This window comes from Onychostoma macrolepis, chromosome 24 (assembly GCF_012432095.1).
Source record: "Onychostoma macrolepis isolate SWU-2019 chromosome 24, ASM1243209v1, whole genome shotgun sequence".
NCBI lineage: Eukaryota > Metazoa > Chordata > Actinopteri > Cypriniformes > Cyprinidae > Onychostoma > Onychostoma macrolepis.
The window spans coordinates 4,439,910-4,465,427 of record NC_081178.1 but is presented as its reverse complement, the minus strand read 5'-3'; the positions used below and the strand labels follow the sequence as shown (position 1 = coordinate 4,465,427).

The 25,518-nt window shown below is 32.6% G+C and overlaps 1 protein-coding gene across 1 annotated transcript; it reads right to left on the bottom strand.

Annotated features, from left to right (window-relative positions):
• Window positions 1-23: 23 nt before the first annotated feature.
• Window positions 24-24,369, bottom strand: fmnl1b (formin-like 1b). The gene is made up of 26 exons (XM_058764607.1): window positions 23,825-24,369; window positions 16,804-16,887; window positions 16,303-16,383; window positions 16,093-16,166; window positions 15,223-15,306; window positions 14,555-14,677; window positions 13,623-13,710; window positions 13,463-13,539; window positions 13,286-13,379; window positions 11,722-11,796; window positions 10,777-10,887; window positions 10,115-10,264; window positions 9,592-9,693; window positions 9,289-9,523; window positions 8,397-8,507; window positions 8,102-8,226; window positions 7,206-7,408; window positions 6,896-7,130; window positions 6,251-6,319; window positions 6,099-6,179; window positions 5,454-5,583; window positions 4,398-4,561; window positions 4,208-4,309; window positions 2,787-2,885; window positions 2,589-2,703; window positions 24-1,267 (listed from the first exon to the last, which is right to left on the bottom strand). The coding sequence occupies exons 1-26, from the start codon at window positions 23,969-23,971 to the stop codon at window positions 1,167-1,169; spliced, it is 3,060 nt and encodes a 1,019-aa protein (XP_058620590.1). The 5' UTR covers window positions 23,972-24,369; the 3' UTR covers window positions 24-1,166.
• Window positions 24,370-25,518: the final 1,149 nt, after the last annotated feature.

Genomic DNA, 25,518 nt, shown 5'->3' with positions numbered 1-25,518 from the left:
AGAAATGCTGTACTTTTTTTTTGTAATTGTAAATGCCATTTTTTTATCCAGTATAAAATCTTTATTATGTCATATGCAGAAAGAAAGAAAAACTGATTCGTATGAAAAAAATAAATATACACGTACTAGACAACGCTAGTTTTCAGTAGTTGGTGTACAGTAAACATTTCAAGAGTACATGTGAAGATCAATACAGTGTCAAAATGAAGCTGAAAATCTCACGAAACCAGTCAGGAATATGCCGTATTTGACCTAAACATAATTTTCTTATAATAAGGATTTACTGTTAATTTTTTTATTATTTTTTATGTCAAATTCTTTCTTTTTTTTACATTTTGGGGCGAAATATGAAATATACAAACACGTTTGAAATCTTCAAATTTCTTAAATATTTTTGTACATTTTGGTGCAAAGTATGAAATATGCAAGCACATTCAAATTCTTCAAATTTCTTTTTTTTCCCCCTTTTAATTTTGGGGTGAAATATGAAATATACAACCACATGTTCAGATACTTCAAATTTCTTAATTATAAATATACAAACAAATGTTCAAATTCTTCAAATTTCTTTTTTTCTTTTAATTTTGGGGTGAAATATGAAGAATACAAGCATGTTTTCAATTTTTTTTTCAATTTCTTTTTTTCCCCTTTAATTTTGATTCAGAGTATTAAATATACAAGCATGTTCAAATTCTTCACATTTATTACTTTTTTAAAATTTTGGGATGAGATATGAAATATACAAACATGTTCAGATTCTTCAAATTTCTGAATTTTTTCTTTTAATTTTTTTCTTTTTGCTGCTAAATATGAAATGCATAAACATGTTCAAATGCTTATTTTATTTTAATTTAATTTTTTTGGTAAAATATAAAATATACAAGCACACTCAATTTTTTCTTTTTCCTTTTAATTTTGGGGCAAATTATGAAAGCATATTAAAAAAACGTTATTTTTTAATATTATTCTTTTAATTTTGGAGCAAAATATGAAATATACAAGGCAAGCACACATTCTTGAAAGGTTTCTTGAGATTGACCATGAAGTTGTTTAGTTAGTTAGTTTATTTGTATAATTTAGATACAAATAGCTTAATGTCGCCGTTTAAATATTTCTTGTAAACTGTTTTTGGCTTCATGTGTAATGTGGGTTGAGCTGTGAGTGTTTCACAGAGAGATGTCGGAGGACACGGGAAGCTGTTGAGCTGGTTTCCATTTGGCGCTTCGTCTTCCTCCATCTGCTCTGATGTACGGCTGGTTCCTCAAATCTACACACACACACACACACACACACGCGCAGACAGACAGACAGTCAGAAACCCCCTGATGAAGATATCTGAAGGTTTTTGAGCTTTTCACAAACTTGAAAGAAAGGGAAACATCAGAGATCTACACGGAGGAACTGAGGGAGGTGCTTGCAGGAAGCTGAGTGTTACAGAAGAGCATAAGTAGATGAAGAGTGATACCTTCAGAGACAGAAGAGAGGAAATGAGAGACAATTATAAAGCAGAAGTCCCATCGCAGAAACCCGAATCACAGAGCAGACGAGACGAGCGCTTCCCAGAACGAGCCGTAAACGGCACCGCCTGCAGAGCTGAGAAACGTCAGAGGAAAGAACTAAATACACAATATAGATAATAGAATATCAGAATGAAAAAAAGAGTGAATGAAATAACAGACAAAATGATTGAAGAAAGAATTAGAATAGGCAAAGAATCCCAAGAAGCACTAGGAGGAACGAAGAACACCAGGAGTGTTCTGGCCTAATTGAATTTTATATCAATGTACAGTTAGGCTAATGGACTAGAAATACATTTCAATGTATATGTAGTGTATGAATATTATATTTTTACATTTCTAATATTTTTAGAAATATTTCTGATATTTTTACAGTATAAATGAGTCAAAATAAAAATAAATACAGTATATTTTATATTTATAGTTAATAAATACTATATATTTACATTTATAATGTTTAAAAAATATAAATAAAAACAATATAAATGGGTCTTTATACAAACAATAAAATAAATACATTTCAATATATTGATTATACATGCATATTAAATTATAATATAAATGAATCTATACAAATGTATAATATGTAAATATATTTCAACATATTTATAGTTTATAAATACATTTACATTTTTATTATTTATTTGTATAGTATAAATGGGTCTTTATACTAATATTTTTGTATAAATTATTTTTCAATATATTTATATTACATGTTATGTATAAATAGACATTTATACTATTTATATGTATTTATACTTTTTCTGCTCATCATTAGAGTACTGTACATAAAACTATGGCTGCCAATAGAATGAAATAATTGTCATAATTTCTGGCCATTCTTTAGAAAGCAGAATGTCAAATTTAGTCACTTGTAATTATTTTAATTGATGTAATTTAACTCATTTATATTATATTTGATCTTGTTTTTTCCCTGAACAGAGGTATGCATTGGCTTTTATTTGCACCATTTATAATACAACCCCTAACAATGGTAAAAATCACATGTTTATTATAATATTGAAAGTTAGGGCGTTGGTTTTGTGTCCTGTAAGTCTAGCTCAGCCTGACCTGTGATGATGTCCTCGATGGCTCCGTCTTTGCCCTCTCTCACGAGGGGCATCATCTGCCTGCGCTTCAGCTCTGCGATCAGATCCACCTGAGGGAAGCGTGGCATCGCCGGCATCTGAACACATCAACAAACCCGTGAGCCCTTGATACTTCACTTCCTGTTCTCAGGTATTTCTGTCTCTGTCTGTCGCACATTACCCTATTAGTCACTGCAGTGTTCACAGAGATGTGTAAATCTGTGCCGAAATCAGTCTCAGAGATGTTCTTCTTCCGCTGTTTGTTCTCCTGTTCGGCCAGCTACAGAGAAAGAGAGACTCATCCATCAGTCAACATGCTGGAGGAACGACTGGAAAACAATATTTGTGCAAAGCAGCATGCCAAGTTACATACTGTCTATATAAAAGGATTGGTGTTAAAAATAGTATGCTAGAGGTGCCTGGGTGGGGTCTTTTGTTGAAGTCACTTTTGTTGAAGTTACTTCTATAAGATACTTTAGTATTATTTATATATGAAGAGTTCATTTGCAAAAACAGATTTTTCAAAAATCATGTTTTTTTGTTTTTTTTCATTGTGCATTCCAATTAATCTCAAACAAAACTGCAGTTGGGTTATTTTGATTAGGTAAAAAATAACTAAAAATACTAGCTAACTAACACAATAAAAGCATGAAAACAATAAAAACATGATTTTTGAAATTAATCTGTAATATTCTTATAGTATTTATTAAGATTTTGAATAAGCTTATATTATTTATTTCAGTTTTCATTTTAAATTTTGATGTTGCCTTTTTATCAGTTTTATAATTTTATAATGCCTTATTTTATAATTTATTTGGAATTTATGATTTGTTTATTTGTAATTTAAAAAAATCAGTTTATTGCATTTGTAATTCTCTAATTTTGTTTTTCATTTAATATTTATATTTTATTTTTAAGTTTTAGCCATTTTCTTATGTATTCTTTATTTAGTTATTTTTAGTAGTAGTAGTATTTAAATATTTATAATTTGCTTTAATTTTTTTTTTAATTTAGTTTAGTAATTTTAGTACTTAAATCTAACATTTATAATTTCTTTCATTTCAGCTTTACTGTGATTACTGGAAACTATTTTAATAGGTTTTGTTTTAGTTAACAACCCTAGCATATGTTGGGCTAAATATACATAGATTATTACAAATACAGATTTTAAATCAAGACTATTAATTTGTATATTGTTAAAACCAGAACCAGTACAATTAAAATAATAAAATCTCAATCTGAATGCATTAGCTATATGGTGATATGGTATAAGGTTTTGAAACAAACAGAACTAATTTATCAGATCATTTCATGTAGGGTTAATGCACTGTAAAAATAAATAAATAAATAAATTGTAAATAAAACCATAATTATGGAGTAAATTTTATAATATCATTAATTTCCACTTAAAATTTTAATTCAGTGTGTTACTTGCCATTTCTTTGTAATTATTTGTGAAATTCATTTGCAATTTCTGAGTGAAACTTGGTGCAAAATAATTCTTACACCTAATTTTTTCTGCGTGTCTTTGTGATTTTAATCTCTCATTACCAGTATGATATATGCTGATGTGATACGAGCACTAGGTAATAATTTCATCACCTTATATGCTTTAATAAACCTGGCAAAAACAGGGAAGAACACAGAAGGAGATGTGGATTTGGGATCCTCTCCGAAATACTCCAGCACTGAGTGATACACCTCCTGTTGAGACACACAGATCCAGTCATGTAGAAGCTATTATTCACTGCTGTTCAGAAATGATTTCACACAGAACTGAACTCATCTCCACCTCTGCAGTTTTGCTGTCTTTGACCACAGAGTCCAGCAGACTGCCGTTATTGGACATGAAGTTTGTGAGGACAGCGCTGTCTTTCTGCTGGAGATATTCCTTGCGAACCACCTCCATTCCCTTCTCCAGAGACCGAACATCTACAAGGATGCTGTCCAGAGAGACTGAGAGAAACATGCAGGTCAGTGTATAAATATACAACTTTCATTTAGCAGATTTGGGATTTGAACTTACAACCTTTAGGTTACCAGCCTGGAATTTTTAGCTAACATGTTTTTAAAAAACCAAGAAGGAAAAAAACAGTAAGCAGAAAATGTTTTGGCAACTCTATTTTCAGGTGGGCCTGTTTCATGCATTTCTATGAGCCCAGCTATTATTTTATTTTATTTTATTTTTTTTATTTTATTTTATTTTATTTTATTTTATTTTATTTTATTTTATTTTATTTTATTTTATTTTATTTTATTTTATTTTATTTTATTTTATTTTATTTTATTTTTTTTATTTTATTTTATGGTAACACTTTACAATAAGGTTCATTAGTTAATGTATTAACTAACATGAACTAACCATGAGCAATACATTTGTTACTGTATTTACTAATCTTCGCTAACCTTAGTTAATAAAAATACAGATGTTCATTGTTAGTTCATGTTAGTTCACAGTGCATTACCTAATGTTAACAAGATTTTAATAATGTATTATTAAATGTTGAAATTAACATTAACAAAGATTAATAAACGCTGTATAAGTGCAGTTCATTATTAGTTCATGTTAACTAATGTAGTTAACTAATGAACCTTATTGTAAAGTGTTATTTTATTTTATTTTATTTTATTTTATTTTATTTTATTTTATTTTATTTTATTTTATTTTATTTTATTTTATTTTATTTTATTTTATTTTATTTTATTTTTTTTTTTAAAGTTACAAATAAAATAAATGAAAATATATTACACTTTTAAAAAATATTTTAGAAATAATTAAAAAATATGCACACTTAGAGTTGTGGTAGTGGTGAGTTGATGTGAATGTGTGTTCATATACAACGCTCACCCAGTGCAGCTTTATCCAGGCAGTGTAGTTCAGTGTGAAAGTTGTGCAGTTGAGGATATTTTTCTTGTATGATGCTGACGATGAAATGCAGGAGTGTAAGTTTTCGATCTGTGGACTTCATGTCTAGAAGCTGAGAGCAAAAATGTGAGAGATGCGCGATAAATTGACAAAGATTCTGCCAAATGCATAAATGAAAATATTTGATGTTCATTTATACATTTCATGTGTAAGTCAAAAATGCTATTTAATTTAACTGAATAAGCTTGCATGACATACATGTCCAAAAAATACAATTAAACAAAAGCAAATGAGACATGCATTTATTTTACCCTATATATATATAAGTTGTAAATAAAGATTATTGGACTATTTTTTTTCTTACAAGAAAATACTATTTCAGGTTTTTTAGCTACTTCAAAATATCACAGTGTTTTACTTGCAGTTTCTTTGTCATTTGTCAAATTTACTAGGGCTTTCTGAGTGAAAACTGTTTTATAGCAAATCCTACTACATTTGTTTCAGTGTATAAACACAATGTGAATCATCTATTGAAAAGATAGATATTTGAAGTGACACTGATCAACTATAACTGTAAATCTGTTTCACATTCCAAAATCTCATTTTTGTAAAGATGTTTTGTCTCACCAGGTCCAGACTTTGGAGTCGAAATCCATATGCCGATCCTCTCTTCTCACTGTTCATGTAATTCCCAAACGCAAGAATGATCTAGAAAAAGAAAAAAGATCAGCTTTCACTGCAGAAGCCATTTTATGCAGATGAAAAGTGATTCTCTTTACCTCTAGAATCTTCTTGAGTTTGCTGGAGGATTTGATTGACATGGACGCAGCGATGATGGCATTTAATTGCTGTAAAATAAGACCAGAATTTTTTTTTTTTTACATTTGAATTTTATGTTAAATTCAAGTATGCATCCTCCTAATATCACAGTGCCTTTCAAGGAAAGTCTGTTCACCAAATCCTATCTAAATGAATGGGGACATCCTGAAATCTCACAATTAAATTATATATTTCAAATCAGCAACAAAATCCGAAATGAACTGCCCCATGAATGTTGTCCCTTATGCTTAAATAGCATTGAAAAAGCTTATTTTTTTCAGGCTAGACCGAGCTTCAAACAGCAGCTGCGGTGACGCAATGACTTTACCAATCAGCGATTGGCTGTTTTATTCAGAAGGCGGAACTATTCCGCCATATTGCGCATTGCTGTTTCTCCCATTCATAAGTAATAGAAGTGAACCGTTGTTGTGCCCAATTTTGACCCCCGCCGGATTATGACCCCCCTGGTATTGGTAGGTTTAGGGTTAGGTGTGGGGGAGGGGTTAGGATTAGGCAATCAGGTAGCGATTTCAAAGAGAGGGGGTAATAATTTGGCAGGGGTCGAAAATGGGCACAACACCGTCTTTGCTAATATATTTACTGACAGGCTTTAACAGCAGGATGCTCTCGCTGAAGTTGCCCATGAAGGTCAGCGTGCTGATTCTCTGCGACAGACGCGGGATTTTGCTGAAGGCCACCACGAATCGGTCCTCCTCCGACAGCTCCAGCAGGGGGCGTCCTTCACGCTCGTATTTCTCAATCAACCTCAGCTCATAATCAGACGGGATGAAACGCTCCAGCAGCTCCAGAAAATCTGAGTTTAGCAAATCAAGATTATACCTGCACACAGAGAGTTTTGGGATTAGTTTTATACATGCAAATTTTGGTTGTATCAAAATTGTCTGTTGTACACACGATTGGATCGCAGTGCAGATCTGCGCGGTGCTCATGCCTCCTTTGCGCAGCGTGATGGCGAGGTTTTTGGCCCTGTTGGGCTCCAGTAGTGTGATTTTACTGGATGCTTTATGAGCCACTTTCACCTTCAGAGTGCCGACATCAACAGGAGCAGACTGAGCTTTAGTTTTAAACAACTCCTCAAAGACGTCCATATTCAACTCCTTCAGACAGAGCAAAGACAGCTTTAGTTTTTCAAATAAACTCTGATGATAAATGTTGAGCTAATTCTTACCACTTAAGACTATTTCTAATTGCTATTTTTTTTTACATTAAAATAGCATGTATTAATGTTTAAAACAAGAATTATGTATTTTTTTTTAAATATTGTATATAAAAAAAAAAGACATGAATATTAAAAACAAAATTAAATTTCATTTGAAAATGTTTTATAATAAAGCAAATGTTTATAACAACTTTATTTTCAGGAGACCCTATTTCATGCACTTCCAAAAACTACCCCTAGGTAGGTTAGCTTTTTTAAAATTATTATTATTAAAGTAAAATTTATAAATATTAAAACAGGTGGCCCTGTTTCATGCATTCCTGCATTCATGCATTGTTTTTGAGAATATTTTCTATATAAATATATTTTATATTTCAAGAAAAACGCAACAAATGTTTCTAACAACTCTATTTTCAGGTAGCCCTGTTTCATGCATTTACATAAAAAAAATATAAAAATTAATAATAATTAAATCAAAATTAAGAATTAATTAATATTAAACATTTTATATAAAAAAATATTTTATAAATAATTAAACAATATATTTCAAGCAGAAAAAAGCCCAAAGCAGCAAAGGTGCCTCTATTTCATACATTTCACAATAAGTTGAGTTAAAACACACAGAACTGACCCCGAGCACACTTTCGTCATCCAGCTCTGTGAAGACGGTGCCGGCCACCTGTTCCTCCATCAGAGCCTGCCAGTTAAGCAGTGGCATGCGATACTTGGTCTTGATTGGCTTCTTACCTTTTACACCTTACACACACGCAAACACACACACACACACACACACACACACACACACACACACAGAGGGAAGAAGCAAATCTTTCAGTGTAATGTGCACAGCTTCACTTTTCATTCAAAATCATTCCAACATCTTATAGTTTTGTTGTACAGTACGTGACTGTCATCATTTCTCTCACCTGTCTTTACAGTTCCTGTCCTTCCAGGCACAGGTGAAGGGGGTGGGGCTACACTCATAGGGGGCGGAGGAGGAGGTGGTGGAGGGGCGGGGACAGGAGGAGGGGCGGAGACTGTGTCACAGGTGAAGCCTTTATTTCTGTTGTACTATTATCTTGGGGTTAAAAGAGAAGATAGTTGTTTTTTTTGTTTTTTTTAAATTAGCAGAAAGATAGTATTCATGGAAATATTCATATTAGCATATATATATATAAAATATATAAAACTGTACAAAGAAGTGGTTGTTCACTTGTTTTGCTTCAGGACCCATATTATATTATATTATATTATAACTTCATAAAATTCATTAATTAGGTTAACTTTTGTCTAACTGTAGTTTAGTATTACTGAACAACTATTATAGTTTTTGTTAATATTTTGAATTAGTTTTTATTTTTACATTTTCTCTTTTCATTTTAATTTTAGTTTAAAAATGTTTTTAGTTAGCTTTTGTCATTTTATTTAGTTTTTGTCATTTTTATTGGTTGTGTTTTTTATTCTTTATGGTAATTTTTTATTTCAGTTTTAGTTTTAGTTATTTTAGTACATCAAGTTAAACTAAATGAAAATGTTTAAATGTTTACATTACAAATTATTTTTTAAATTATTTATTTATTATTATTTATATTTATATTTATTTTATTGTATTGTTTTAGTTTTAGTTAACGATAAAAACCCCGTTTGGAAAGATTAAACAAATTTGAACAGATTACACTCTGAAAATGATACAAAAGTATAGAACGTTTTTATCTAAAAAAAAAAAAGAATAATTAGAATTATATAGAAATTATAAAGAAATTGATGTAAGTGATGATGTAATTGTAACACTGGTTATATGTATTTTTGTATCTTCACCTGTTGTGTTAGCGGCTGGCATAATGTGTAATTCCAGAGAGCCGGATTCGGATCTGTCCATGCGGATCAGTCCTCGATCCACCAGAACCTGGACCATCTTCTCCAGCTCGGTCAGAGCTTTAGCGGAGCGCTGTCTGTCTCTCTCTCGCTCCTGTTCCTTCTCAATGTGTGTCTCTCTCTCTTTCTCCTTCTGCTGCAGCTGAGCGAGCTGAGCCTGTGTCTCCTTCACACTGTCCTGAAAACACACACATCAAAGCTTCACAGCCTGGAAACAGGAGTAAAATTAAGTGTGTGTATGTTTACCTTCAGAAGTTCCACCTCTTTCCTACTCTGTATGAGTTGTTTCTCGAGTTCAGACGTCTTCTCCACAGCTTCACTCTCACACTGCTGCAGTCTATTGTTTAACTGATATACACAACATACACTGAGTGCTTTCATATGATTTAGTGTGTATATTTATTTATTTACATAAATAAATATGATGTGCATTATGTGGCATTAAACCAACATAGAATTAAACCAAAGTGCAAAGTACAGGATAGACAGATAGACAGATAGATAGATAGATAGATAGATAGATAGATAGATAGATAGATAGATAGATAGATAGATAGATAGAATTGAATAAATAATAATAATAATAGAAAATAGAATTTATTACATTCAATGCATTATTATTATTATGTAATTATTATATATAATGCATATTGTTTTTATTGTTGTTGTTAAACAGCAGATATATATGTGCTTGAAAACATTTATATCAGAACTATATTAGGACCGATTTCTATCAATATAGGTTGCAGTAATGGTGTGTGTGTGTTACCTGTGCGTTTTGTTCTTGTAGCTCCTCTAGATGTTCCATTATTGTGTTTTTGGCCTCGGCGTCCTCTAGCATCGCTCCAATGTCAAACACATTATCCAGATACGCTTGAATCTGCACCTGCAGCCTCTCACTCTCAGTGACAGTTAACTTCTACACGCACACACACACACACACACACACACACACACAAAACAATTCAGACTGCATTTTAAGCTGCATTTATTTGATCAAAAACAGTAAAAACAGTAAGATTGTGAAGCATTCTTAAAATTTAAATAAACTGTTCTCTATGTGATTACAAAATGTAATTTATTCCTGTGATCAGAGTTGAATTGTCAGCATCATTACTCCAGTCTTCAGAGTCACATGATCCTTCAGAAATCAGTCTAATATGCTGATTTGCTGCTCAAGAAACATTTCTTACTATTATCAATGTTAAAACAGTTGTGCTGCTAAAACCACGATACATTTTTAGGACACTCTGATGACTAGACTGTTCAAAAGAACAGCATTTATTTGAAATAAAAATCTTTTGTAACATTATAAATGTCTTTAGTGTCACTTTTGATCAATTTAATGCATCCTTGCTGAATAAAAGTATGAATGTCTTTCATTCTTTCAAAAAAAAAAAAAGCACAAAACATTAAACAGTAGTTGCTCACCTCCAGATAGCTGTCTATTCCCAGTTGTGTAAACTCATACTGTAAATACACTCGGAAGTTCATGTTCTCCACTGAGTGCACTACAATGTTGATAAACTGCATACAAGCCACCTAGAGGTGACAAGGGGGAAATATATTGATCAGTTTTCCTCACACTGATGATCCTTCATTAAAAGGTCAATAACAACAGGATAAACCTTAATCTATGTCTGGAATTCCAATGCATTATGTATATGTGACCCTGGACCACAAAACCAGTCTTAAGTCGCTGGGGTATATTTGTAGCAATAGCCAAAAATACATTGTATGGGTCAAAATTATCCATTTTTCTTTTATGCCAAAAATCATTAGGATATTAAATAAAGATCATGTTTCATGAAGATATTTTGTAAATTTCTTACCATAAATATATCAAAACTTCATTTTTGATTAGTTATATGCATTGCTAAGAACTTCATTTGGACAACTTTAAAGGTGATTTTCTAATTTATTTTTTATTTTTTTGCACCCTCAGATTCCAGATTTACAAATAGTTGTATCTCGGCCAAATATTGTCCGATCATAACAAACCATACATCAATGGAAAGCTTATTTATTCAGCTTTCAGATAATGTATAAATCTCAATTTTGAAAAATTGACACAAGACTGGTTTTGTGGTCCAGGGTCACATATTATTTACGCATGTGGTGTTAATATGGTGAATTTGTGAGAAAAGTACTAAAATACATATTTTAATCATATGATTATAAATACATATATACTTTCTGCTTGTCCTAAAGTGGAAAAGTTCTCAAGAATGACTGATAAATGAAGTCAATGTACAAATGGGCCATAAATGTAGATGTCTGTCATGCTCCTTTATCCTTTTTGTTGAGCTAAATACTGTACAAGAATCTGATAAAACATGAAAATGAATACATATGAAGCATTTTATATGTCCTCACCATGAAATCAATGTTGTTGTCATCATTTCTGAAATACTCCATGAGTTTCTCGAATCTGTCTTTCTCTCCACACACCTGCATGAACATACAGACACATTCACAGCTTCCTCAGAGACGAGTGTTTACTGTTTTTGAGTTTACTGTACGCTGCTTTGGAAGTACTTGAGCATTTTACTACATAACAAGACCTTCAGTCCTATTTGATTCCACAGGATCATTTATCATCTGAAAATATTCCATCTATTATCTGTATCTAATTATTAGCTCTTGCTACAGGAAGGCCGTGTTACATTTTTATGCAAAGCATGTGGATTCACAGAAACAATAAGGACATATGGATGGGAAATCCCTAAGCAGATTAGGTCTATATTTGTTTAGGTTTTAGCTGTAGTTTGCGTAGTCCTTTCTTCTGTCACTGATATGCATCTGAATCATCACCCACACAAATGTCTTTGTCACAAACACACAGACTTTTAGAATGCGTGAGGTTGCGAGCTGATCATGTGTCCCGTGTGTGTGTCTTTATAAAGGCAATGATCTAGTTTTGTCATGTCTGTCGCTCTCAGTGCAGACGGGTGTAACAGCTGATATCACAGTATGAGCTTCAGGTTTCTTGAGTTTAACAGCAGATCAGACACTTGAATCTCAACACGTGTCTGTGTTCATTCAGCGTCTGAGAGAATTACTGAAGAGTTTGGGTTAGGTCTTTTATCCTTGAAATTAGGCTATTTTCTGATTAAATGTAAATATTTTTCACATATTATATTATAATATATAGAATTACTCATATATGTGATCCTACAAAGTATTTGGACAGTTAAGTCACACTTGTGTGACAATGTATGAATAAATGAATTTTATTTTTTTTAAGAATTAAGAAATATATTTGGAGTTATTATGTCTGATTATATTTAGTCTTGGTATTATATCTGATTATATTTTATTAAAACAAACATTTTTCTTTTTCTTATTTTTATAATACATATGTATTATAAAATAATATTTGTATTATAATATTTTTATTATTATTGATTGTTATTATTATTATATGTATTATATGTTTTGGTAGATTATTTTTGATAAAATTTTATTAAAACAAACTTTATTATTTAAAAATAATTATTTATTATTTTTGATTATACTATCATTTGGTATATTTGATCATAGTTTATTTTTAACTTTTAACTTTTAACTTTTATTATTTTTATGACATTTAATATAATATTTTTCCTTTTTTCATATTATATTATTTTTTATTATATTATGATTTGGTATATTTGATTGTATTTTATTAAGACAAACTTATAGTATTTTTAAATACATATTTAATATAACAATATTTGTCTTTTATTCTTTTGAGAACATTTTTGATTTCACTATGTTAGATTTTTTTGTTGTTGTTGTTGTTGTTTTTTCTTTGATTAAGACATATTTCTTGTTGTTTTTTTCTCTCCACAGAGTTGTATTGTACACAATGAGACCAAGGAGACACATTGAAGGTGGAGAGATGATGATAAGAAGAGTGAGATGGATGAACAGAGAAAGAAGGCTAGTCTTTTCTTACATCTTTGAAATTATTAAAGGCTGCAATAATAATTTCGTGACCTCCTCGAACCAAACAGACAGCAGCAAGGAGCTCCAGAACCAGAGCTTTAGTCCTAAACATGAACACACATGTATGTAAGTACAATAGTGTAGAAACAAAACATTCAAAACACACACACATGCATTGTCTTCTCACCTGGCATTCTTGTTGTTGAGACTCAGGGTGATTTCATTGACACAGTTGGGATGAGCCATCACCTGATTGAACCCTAACTAACACACACACAGACACATTAGTCAAGAGAAGGGATGAGACGAGACGAGACGAGATGAGAGGAGCAAGAGATGAAAAGTACCTGATAGTTCATGATGGCACGGAGGCACATGATGCAGAGGTGCAGGTGGTTCTTCTGGCTGAGCAGACGCGAATATCGCAGAGCTTTCCTGAGCAAAGAAGTCATATTTATAAATATTTGTATTAAATATTTATATATATTTTTAAATATTATATATATATATATATATATATATATATTTTTTTTTTTTTTATGTTATTTGGGATTATATTTAATTCAAATATTTTAACATCTTTTTTGTATTTTTATTTATTTATTTACTGCGGATTTAATAGCATAATATTTTTCTTTTGTATATTTTTTTCTTTTATTATTATATTATGTAAAGATCGATCATGTGAAACCAGCTCACACATGTTCATTGTGATATAGATATTTATGTTTACATATACAGTAAATTCTGAATGAAGAAATGATTTGGTTTAAATAGGAAAAAAAGTCAATATTTTATAGATAAACTAATTAATTAAAAGCAGAACTACGATCTGGAAATCTCAAAATCATTAATAGTAAAAGTACTGTATGTGGCAGAGATGCACACAAACAAATTTTCTGTAACAGGAATGCAGTTGATCCTGATAGAAGTGATTGGATTGGGTGTGTTTGTGTGTGTGTGTTTGATCGCGTGTTTTGATCTCAAAATACATTGCAGACATATTTGTGTGTTTTGCATGTGTGCATGTTGTTGTGTGTGATTGGGTTTGTGTATGTGTGTTTCTTTTTGTAGATTTTATTGTCTGTGTGTGTGAAACTGGATATAGTAAAGTAGAAGTTATGTTCTATATATAATTATTTGTGAATGAGATGGAAACATGTTTTCTTCTTCAGTTCAGGACCAAAGAACTTCACAACAAATGACATTTAGATATAAAAATTGCTTAAATAAGAAACAAAATGTATAATTTCAGAGTGGTTTGTACTCCATAACTGACCTTGTGGTGAAGGGGCGTCCTGAGCGTGGGGAATTGTGGGTAGGGGAGTTTGTCGCACTGGTGGTCAAATCTTCCACAGATTTCTCTTCAAAGCTTCCATTATCAGAGCTGTCCGTGTCATGTCTGTAAAACACAGTAAGCATCTGTCTTATGATTGCATGATAATTAAACAGCACAACTTTTCAACACTAATAATAAGAAGAAATTAGCTGCAAATCAGCATATTTGAATGATTTCTGAAGGATCATGTGACACTGAAGACTGGAGTAATGATGCTGAAAATTCAGCTTTAAATCACAGGAATAAATTACATTTTACAATCTATTAAAATAGACAACAGCCTTTTTTCAATTGTAATAATATTTCAGAATATTACTGTTTTATTGTATTTTTAAACAAATAAATACAGCCTTGGAGATCAAATTCTACTAAAATCATCAAAAAGTTGTTTGACCGCCATAAGGTGTTGCTTTGTTGTTGTTTTGTTTGTTTGTTGCTCAGATTGAATATAATAGCAGTGTTACTTACTGGCATCAGAGGCCTGGTTTCTGACATGGGATGGTCAGAGCATGTTCTCTTCCCAGACGCCTTGTCACATTAAGAATTTAGGTTCCTCTATTGTGTCTTGGACAATGTTTGTGTGTGTATGTGTGTGTGTGTGTACATACGTGACTGCACGTTGAGCAAAAGAGAGGTAGTCCACAAGCACGTCTAAACCCTTGTTTTCTTCATTTAGAAACTCCTCAGCCCACCTAAACAGAGAGAACAATACAATGAAGAGCAAAAGGAGCACAATTGAGAGTAATTACAGTCCAGTGTCAACACAGATGTTTCCAGACTTCCAGGTTTCAGAAACCTGCATTTAAAGAAATAGTTCACCCAAAAATGAAAATTTAGCTGAAAAGATGCAGACGTGTTTGTTTCTTCGTGGGAACAGATTTGGAGAAATGAAAATTACATCACTTGCTCACCAACGGATCCTCTGTAGTGAATGGGTGCCGTCAGAATGAGAGTCCATAATCCATAATAATGCTTACTGCAGTGAAAAATCCATCCTTTCACATCAAAATCCACCAACATATTTGTTTTATGCTGTTTTCACTGGTAAATGATGCTCTGTGATTTGTGCATTCGGTAATCTGTGCATATTTCTCTTCTGATTCAGACAAGGCTGTTTTCGGCAGACAAAATGGATGGAGAAAACAATATTATGGATAAAGGACTCATATTTTATCCAGAAACAGTGGTTTGAAGTTAAAAGCTTCATAATGATAGATTTGAGGCATGTGGATTATTTGGGGAATTTTATCAGCTGTTTGGACTCTCATTCTGACGGCATCCATTCACTGCAGAGGATCCACTGGTGAGCAAGTGATATAATGCAAAATTTCTCTGATGAAGAAACAAATTCATATACATTATTCCTTTAATGTGATGAACTTTAAGTTTAAAAGGGTGTCTATTAATTTATTATGTATAATAATCAGGCCAGTAACATGCATTGTCAATAATATTGCATGTCATGTGATGGCTCTTACCCGATGTGATTGGTGCGCAAAGAGATCTCCAACTCTCTCAGAACTTGTGTGGATTCTTGAACTCGCCTTTTAAACTACAAATCACACGCATATAATTTTATTAATTACAATAATTTACATATTTCAGTTTAATAATAACTGGACAAGCTCTGTATCTCACTCTCAGATTTAGACACACACACATATACAGGCTCAAACATATATATGTACCTTTCTGCCTCCTCCCTGCTCTAATACACTCTTAAGTTTCTGAATGTATTCTGACGGAGGATTCTTCACCTGGAACCGCTCCTGACGAGAGAAACCAGAAGAAATAGTGATCTTGGCTTTAAAGGGGATTTATTCTGCACTTTTTTCTTTTCTCCTGAAGTCCACATATACAGTTAGTCACATTTCCTGCTTCATAAGCAGTTAAAAAAAATTTTTTTTCATAAACATTTTCCAACCTCATGATCTTTAATGTTGCTGTACCTTTAAAACTTTGATGTGTAAATGACCCCTGGTATGATTGCTAACCACTTGCTGAATATTTATTTATTTACTTATTTTTAATTTTTTTTTTATTTCTGTGGTCATATTGTAAGCAAGGACAATTGTGCTTTTCATTATATGTCCCATTTAAAGGTGTGTTATGTGGTTTGGGTAGTAAACAGTAACAGCTTTACGGTAAATGAAAAAGTGAATGTTTTTATGCGTTTGCTCTAAACTCACCTGGTCACAAACTAACTCCCATTTCTTCTCGTTGTCATACTGACAGAGCAGCTTCACTTTATCAGGTGGAAGATTCATGGAATTCTACAATCACAGAGCAAGAGACAAATCATACACCTTTTTGTAAGTCTGAATTCATTTATAGTAATTCTTCAGAGCCATTAGTTCTATTCCACAACTCTTAAAAACTCTTAAAAATTATTTTTTACAGTACTTTGGGGTTCAGCAAATAACTTTATTGCAAACCATTATTCGTGGTTGAATTTATTAGAGAGTAAAAAATGAAACACTGCCTTTCAAAAGTTTGGGGTCAGCAATATTTTTTCAAGTTTATATCAAATATACAATAATATACATCAATATATATCAATGATATATATCAAATATACAATAAAAACATTAATATTGTGTTATATTATTACAATTAAAAATAGCTGTTTTCTATGTGAATATAATGTAATTTATTCCTGTGATCAAAGCTGAATTTTCAGCATCGTTACTCCAGTCTTCAGTGTCACATGATCCTTCAGGAATTACTCTAATATGCTGATTTGATGCTCAAAAACATTTAGCACAGTTGAAAATGATTGTCCTGTTTAATATTTTTGTTAAAACTTACACATTTTTTTCTCAGAATTCTTTGACAAAAATACAGTTAAAAAAAACTACATTAGAAAATTTGAAATTTGAAAATTTTGTAACATTTTCAATGTATCTGCTGTCACTTTTGATCAGTTTAACGTGTCTGTGCTGAAGAAAAGTATTAATATCTTTTCACAAAAAAAACAACACCCTGCCAAACACCCATAGCTATTGCAGTGTTTAAATGCAGTTATTGTGGCACCAGTCACACGTTACACTTGTTTGCAGATGGTCACATATGAACTGATGAGTAAGCGGCTGCGTCTTGTGAGCCGGTTTACGAGCAGCGGAGAGATCACATGTATAATGAGGTATGCTGACTCTTAGAATGCCCTTTCTGAACCGGCAGATTAGTGCTGTGTGAATGTCCTGTTGCTATGACAATCTCCTAAATTATTTATGAACAGCATGAGTGTTTGCATTTGTGTTGCACACACACACACACACACACACACACTGTTATGGCCCTACAGAATTACCTCATCAGTGACTCATCTGAGCATCGGATGATACAGAACACACAGTGTGTGCACGCTGCATGTAAATCCCATAAAACATTATGAAAATCATATTCAAGGTCATCATCCATTCTCTCATGCTTGCCAAGGCTGCATTTACTTGATCAAAAATACAGTAAACACAGTAATATTGTGACATAAGCTTTCAATTTAAAAAAATATATTTATAGTTTACACTATTCCTACGTCATCGGCTGGAACGCCACTCTCGTGAATGTGTGTACGACAGTTAGCGGAAGCTGGAGATTACGTTTATAAAGTTTTAAATGAGGATATCTTTCTTACACAAATGCATCGATTCGCTTCAGAAGGCCTTTATTAACCCCCCGGAGCCGTGTGGAGTATTTTTTATGATGGACGGATGCACTTTTTTGGGCTTCAAAATCTCAACCACCATTCACTGCCATTATAAATCTTGGAAGAGACAGGACATTTTTTAATATAACTCTGATTGTATTTTTCTGAAAGAAGAAAGTCTACACCTAGGATGCTTGAGGGTGAGTAAATCATGGGTAATTTTCATTTTTGTGTGAACTATCCCTTTAAGTTTAATACTTAGGAATAGTGGTTTGTTTAAATCTCTGACTATGAGCAACATTAAGCAAACACCACAGATTAAATCATTATTTTCGTCCCCTGTGATAATTTTTCCTCATGGAGAACGTCCCTGGGAGGTATTTTGGGAAATTTCATCCTCATATTTCCACATGCCCTACTGTTTTTTTTTTTTTTTTTTTCAGGTTTTTTTTTTTCTTAAAAAGTGGTTTTACTTTCTACATACAGCTGGTGAGGTCCTTTGACAGAATGAAACAGAATGTTTTGCTGTGAAAGATGAAGGGAATTCTCAGTATTTGTTTTGTGTCTGACTCCTCGGCTGTATCTCTCAGCTGATAGCTCAGGAATGTTATCATTTGTTTTGGGAACATTGCAAAAGATCTCAATGAACTCTAGCCTTTATTTGACCCGCCTGTAACCCCAGACTGACCAAAGACTCAAGAACTGTATACTAAAAAGCCAAAGCAAATACAATTAACAGTCTAAATATCTATATCTATACACATCAGACCTATAAAATCATGTTTTCTGTGAAAAGTGAAAAGGAAAACCTTTGTACCTCTTGTATGAAAATAATCAGAAGTAGACGAAACATCATATGTGAACGTATAGGCATTTATAATGTTACAAAAGATCTCTATTTTAAATAAAAGCTGTTCTTCTTGACTTTCTATTCATCAAAGAATCTTGAATCCTCAGTTTCCACAAAAATATGAAGCAAAAACTGTTTTCAACATTGATAATCAGAAATGTTTCTTGAGCAGCAAATCAGCATATTAGACTGATTTCTGAAGGATCATGTGACACTGAAGACTGGAGTAATGATGCTGAAAATTCAGCATTGCATCACAAGAATAAATTACATTTTAAAATATATTCAAATAGAAAACAGTTATTTTAAATAGTAATAACATTTCACAATTGTACTATTTTTATTGAATTTCTGATCAAATCAATGCAGCCTTGATTAGCAGAAAATAACACACATGTACCGACCCCAAACTTGTGAGCTGTAGAGTATGTGACATGTAAAACTACATGTTTTGACTATTGCTGTCATTTCATTTTTTTGCGCATATTGAATTACAGTTCTTCACTAAGTATGGCACATTAGCATGGCACAGTGTCCTAATTTGCAAAACAGGTCAATGGAAGAAAAAAACAGCAATCTGCAGAAATATTGCTTTAGGGCAAACACACACACACAGACACACACGCACACACACACACACACACACACACACACACACACACACACACACACACACACACACACACACAGTCTCTCTCAAACAGTCTTCCTTTATGGAATACCTGCAGTGCAGACAACTCCATTATAGTTGATTATAATTGTCAAGATGATAATTGTCGGGTTGCATCTGTCGTGTAGACAGTGTTATCTTTGCATGTTTTAATTCAGATCTCATAGTTTCTTTTGTCTTTATAATAGCTGACCCTTTCTACTCGTGAAATAAGGACAATGAGGCTGGAGAAAAAATAGAATCAAGGACAAAACACTTCCAAGTCTTTAACCATCATTGATTGCTTGATTTTTTTCTCCCGTTTCTGAACACATCATCTGCCCTTTCCTTGTCCTTTCTATATGTTCTATCCCTGAAAACAGTTAAACAGTTTTCAGGACAAGTTCAGCTAACATAACTTCACACACTCAAAATGTTTATATGCAGGTATGTACACCAATAATTTATGCGTCGATGATCAATGCAGCAATGCAGCATATACTGCAGTACACGTGCAGAGAGTAATGCACATGTTTATTCAGAGCCATCATATCACGTTACCTTCAGCAGAATTATGCTAGAAGAGTATACTGTTTTCAGCTTATCATATTTGAGTTTTTTTGTATATTTGTAAGCCGAATCAGGTACTTTTAATAATCACCTCAAGGATTTTGTAATATATTTATTTAATTAAAATTATATTTTTAAGGCACTTAAATAAGGGTTATTAACTAAAACTGAAACTAAAATTAAAAGCATTAAAAAAATATTATTATTTAATTTATTATTATTTATTTCAGCTAGTTGTCAAAGCAACATTTTTCTCACATTATTTTAATTTAACCTGATGTACTAGAATGTCTAAACTTAAACTTGAAATAACAATGAATAAAACAATACATATATATATATATATATATTTTTTTTTCATTAAAAGTTTATATATATATATATATATATATATATATATATATATTCTTTAATGAAAATTAAAATGTAAAAATTACAGATAGAAAAAGAATGAAAAGAGAAAAATGAAAGAAACTATATATATATATATTTTTTTTTTCATTTTCATTAAAAGTAATATATATATATTACTTTTAATGAAAATGAAAACATAAAATGAAAGATTCAAAATAATAAAAACAATAACAGCATCTTAGTGATTCTAAAATAACTCTGCTCATCATAAATTAGATGCAGATGATACTGGTAGATAAAGCACATTAAAAACATGCATAATTTCTTTATTTTGCGCCTCATAAGAGCTCAGCTTGATGTTGTTGTTTTCAACCATCAGCCTAGTTTTTATGACTAATTTCTGCAGTAATAATTATATTGAAATACATTCAGAGCTGACTTTGATTCATTGTATCTCATAGATTTTTGTCCTGAGTGTTTCTGGATCAGCTGAAGGCTGGTCTACAGCTGAAAATGGATGGTTTGTCCTTTCGGTAAGTGGCCACATGCAAAATATCAATAACTGAACGGGCCATTTGTATAATTACAGGCCTGTCGTTTTCGCAGATGTTTTGTGCTCCTTCCCTTTGCAAGGCGATGTAGAAAGCATCAGCTTAAGTGTTTTAAAAGCTATAACACATGCACGTGTGAGCAAAGACAAAACTATTGCTTTTAAATTCAGCCTCACAAAGAAAAGAATTCAGATTTCTCTGTAAATGTGTATTTGCATGAGTTTGTGTGTATATGCCCACTGTTATGCAAGACTTGTTTATCCAGTTTTTAATTGAATACTTGTAACTTTTACTAAACAAGCTCACAGGTAATTGCACTGAAGCTTTGCCATGTAATGTTTACATTTTGTACCCGACTAGGTGTGTTTTTAAGTGATTGCTCTTTTAATTGTGTGTTTTATCACAAACACGCTGCTGGTGCTGCTTGCATTATTTGCATTCTATTTCCATTATACAAACAGCATGTCGCAAACTCTCTCTTTCTGCATAGGCATTGTAGATGGCGACTGGATAAAATGAAACTGTTTGAGTTGGATGGAGGGCCTGCATGTGCACTTTAATACTAGATGGCCTTTCACTGCTGTATGATGGGAAAGTGTGGAGTGCTTATCTGATATAGGAACAGCATTAGGGATATTGGCAGAGTAAATTAATTAACATGGAATAAATTACATCTGACTTTACCAACAAGCACTAGAGCCAGACTTATTTAAGTTACATAAATAGTAAAACACTGGCTAAATATTAATTTTAAACACAGGTACTTGTGTAATGTGGACTGTTGGATTTGGTCTTTTTAGATTGGAAACCGCCATGTAAAATACACTACTGTGAATCTGGTTCACAGTTTTTTTGGAATTAGTTTAACTAGTTGATATGTAGGTTATTCCAGGCCTTAACTATAACTGGCCAACAGGGCTGGATAATTTTTATGCTGATATGATGTATTATTTATTGTGGTAAGGTGTGTGGAGTTATATAATCATAATTCTTTTAACCGACATGTTTATTAAAACCCTTACAACATTATTTTCCCATACAGTAGGACACAAATGAAGATGTTAATGGCTAATATGTGATTCCACAAGGACCACAACTGTCAAGAAGATTTTCAGTCAATAATGACTTAAATTTCAGTCTGCTCCTCACATAAAGCTATTGTATATTGTAAATATGGTGCGTATGGACTACTTTAAAGGTATATTTCTCTCAAAAATTAAAATTTGCTGTAAATTCACTCACCCTATCCAAGATGTAGATGAGTTTGTTTCTTCATCAGAACATATTTGGAGAGATTTAACATTGCATCATTTGCAGTGAATGGGTGCCGTCAGAATGAGAGTCCAAACAGCTGATAAAAACATCACAATAATCCACAAGTAACCCACACCACTCCAGTCCATCAGTTAACATCTTGTGGAGTGAAAAGCTGTGTGTTTGTAACAAACAAACACATAATTTGAACATTTTTAACTTCAAACTGTTACTTTCGGCTAAAATATGAGCCCATAATAACGCTTCCTCCAGTGAAAAAATCCATCCCCTGTTGTCCTCTCCCATAAAAACCCAACAACATATTTGTCTAGATCTTTTTTGGTCTGTTTTCTCTTGTAAACGGTGCTTGATCTGTGCATATTTCTCTCCTGATTCAGCTTTTTGCATCACAAGTCATTAATTGATGGTCTAGAGTGGTATGAAATTGAACGGTTTGAAGCTAAAACATCATGAAGAGAGATTTGAGATGTGGATTATTGTGATGTTTTTATTAGCTGTTTGGACTCTCATTCTGACGGCACCCATTCACTGCAGAGGATCCATTGGTGAACAAGTGAGCAAATCTGTTCAGATGAAGAAACAAACTCATATACATCTTGAATGTCCTGAGGGTGTGTAAATTTTCCCTAAATTTTCATCTTTGGGTAAAAGATATGATGCTTTTAAGCAAGAAGGCCATACCAGTTAAGAATGGTGTAACGGTGAATAAACATCAGAATTGTAATCTTTGGATTAACTACCCATACTACTTTAAACTAAAATGGGATTAAGCAGCCACACACTCACATACTGTACACTCATCATAAATGAGATGCAGATGATACAAGTAGATAAAGCACATGAAAAACACCTAATGACGCATAAAAGTCTCCCAGCTGCACAATTACAGCCTAGCTGATGCACAACACCCATACTCGGGGAGATTTGACAGATTTCACAAACATGCATATGAATGCAATCACCTGAGTACACATTCCATCACAGTCTTCAGCCTAACGTGGTACAACTAGCTGTATTATGCCATTCAGACGGGCTGTGCTGTTTCAATTTCCAGTCATGTGAAAGTCCTATCTGTGTTCATTTGATAATATCCTCTGCTTTTGCATGCAAAGAGATGCATATCACGGTGCATATCAAACATATTTATAATTTCTGCAGTGGAGCATCTCAGCTTCAACCCCACATACAGTACTGTACTTGAACACGCTGTTTCTCTACATTCCAAATCAGCAAAACACTTAAAAATTAAATGACATATTGGAACTGAACCCCCTTTTAGTCTGCTGCATTATGGGATATTTTGTCATGTACATACCAACACCATGGTGAACCTCTCCTCTAATTCATCCTCAGGTGGTAGGGGCAGTTTAGGGGCCGGTGGCTGTTTCTGCCCATAAGTGCTGAGGGGCCGTTTGACGTCCCGTCCGGGTGACATATCCAGACTTCCAGCTGCGTTCCCCATGGCTGTATGCGGAGTTACACGCAGGGGTACACATATACAGTCCAGATAATCTAGATGTTGCTCAGTGAAGTACAACTACAACTTTACACTTGCTGACTGATTCTAAACACTTGAGTTCTTGTTTAGTCCCAGTGTAGCAGTTTAATGGTGGGAAACTTTGGAAACACAGATAAAATCCAGCTTGAATCCTATAGAGTTTGGTTCTATTAAATCCATAAAAGGTTGTGGTTTTCATATAGTTGCTGACTTGTTCAGGTTCTTTAAGTCTTCTGATGGCGTTGTCCATTTGCAGTAGGCAAAACCTACAAGTTGTGTATACAGAACGAAAAATGACACCAGTAGGCAAGGCTGTTGTCTATTCGGATGTGTCTTAGTCGTCTTCTGGTCTCTGCGACATCTCTCTGCTCCATCCTGGAGTGAGTAGTTCAGGTAGGGAGGAGAAGAGTGAGTGATGTGAGAGAGCAGGCGGGGACTGGGAAGCTCCTGGGTCCTAGTGCTGATCTGTAGACTTTTCTCAGTGTGTGTGTGTCTTATATGAACACCTGATACTGACTCAGATGTCCATGCACCTACAACCGGAGTCTCGAGTTACTTGTTGGTGTTTGTTGCTAGGATGCTAAAGATAACCAAATTACACCACACACTCTTTCTGAATGACTTCAGACTTGTGAAAATAGTTGTAACTGAGAATCTATAGTGCCACAAATACAAAACAAATACAAATAATAAATAAAAATAAAACTTATATATATATATATATATATATATATATATAATTGTAATTATAATTATTTGGGTTTGGGGTTGATACGATTTTTTGTTTTATATTTCTGAAATAATGAGTCCCTTATGTGCAACAAAAACAGTAATATTGTGAAATATTATTACAATTTCAAATAACTTTTTTATGTTTCAGTATATTTTAAAATGTAATTTATTCCTATGATGTAAAGCTGAATTTTCAGCATCATTACTCCAGTCTTCAGTGTCACATGGTCCTTAAGAAATCATTCTAATTTGCTAATTTGCTGATCAAAACAAACAAACAAAAAATATTTTTTTTTATTAATATCAATGTTGGAAACAGAAGGTCAATTTGATTTGTTTGAAGAATAAAAGTAGTATTTTCTTAAAATATAATTTATACACACACACACACACACATACACACACATATATATATGTATACTGTATATATATATATATATATATATATATAGTTTTAAAAAAAATCTTTGATGGATTTACTAGAGAGTGCAGTATAATTATGTCCCTGCAGTGTTCATTTGCAATGCAAATGGCAGCAACCATAGTAGATGTAACAGCCTCAGCAGACACAGCTGTTCCTTTACACTGCATCTGAGTATTCATACTAAATATGTTCATTTAAACATATCTTTGTATTATGCTGTAGGGTGCTTTGAATAGAAGTGTTTGTTATATGACTACATAGGCTTACTTACTATAATATGTTTTATTATTCATCTTGTTGTTTAAAGACCAACCTTTTTATGAATGCCGAAATGTACATACAAATAGTTATTTCT

Coding starts and splice junctions, on each gene's coding strand:
- fmnl1b (XM_058764607.1), bottom strand. CDS start 23,971: ATGGGGAACGCAGCTGGAAGTCTGGATATGTCACCCGGACGGGACGTC. Junction 10,265..10,776: donor GAATAGACAGCTATCTGGAG/GTGAGCAACTAC, acceptor GTGTGCGTGTAG/AAGTTAACTGTCACTGAGAG. Junction 9,524..9,591: donor AAGAGGTGGAACTTCTGAAG/GTAAACATACAC, acceptor GTGTGTTTTCAG/GACAGTGTGAAGGAGACACA.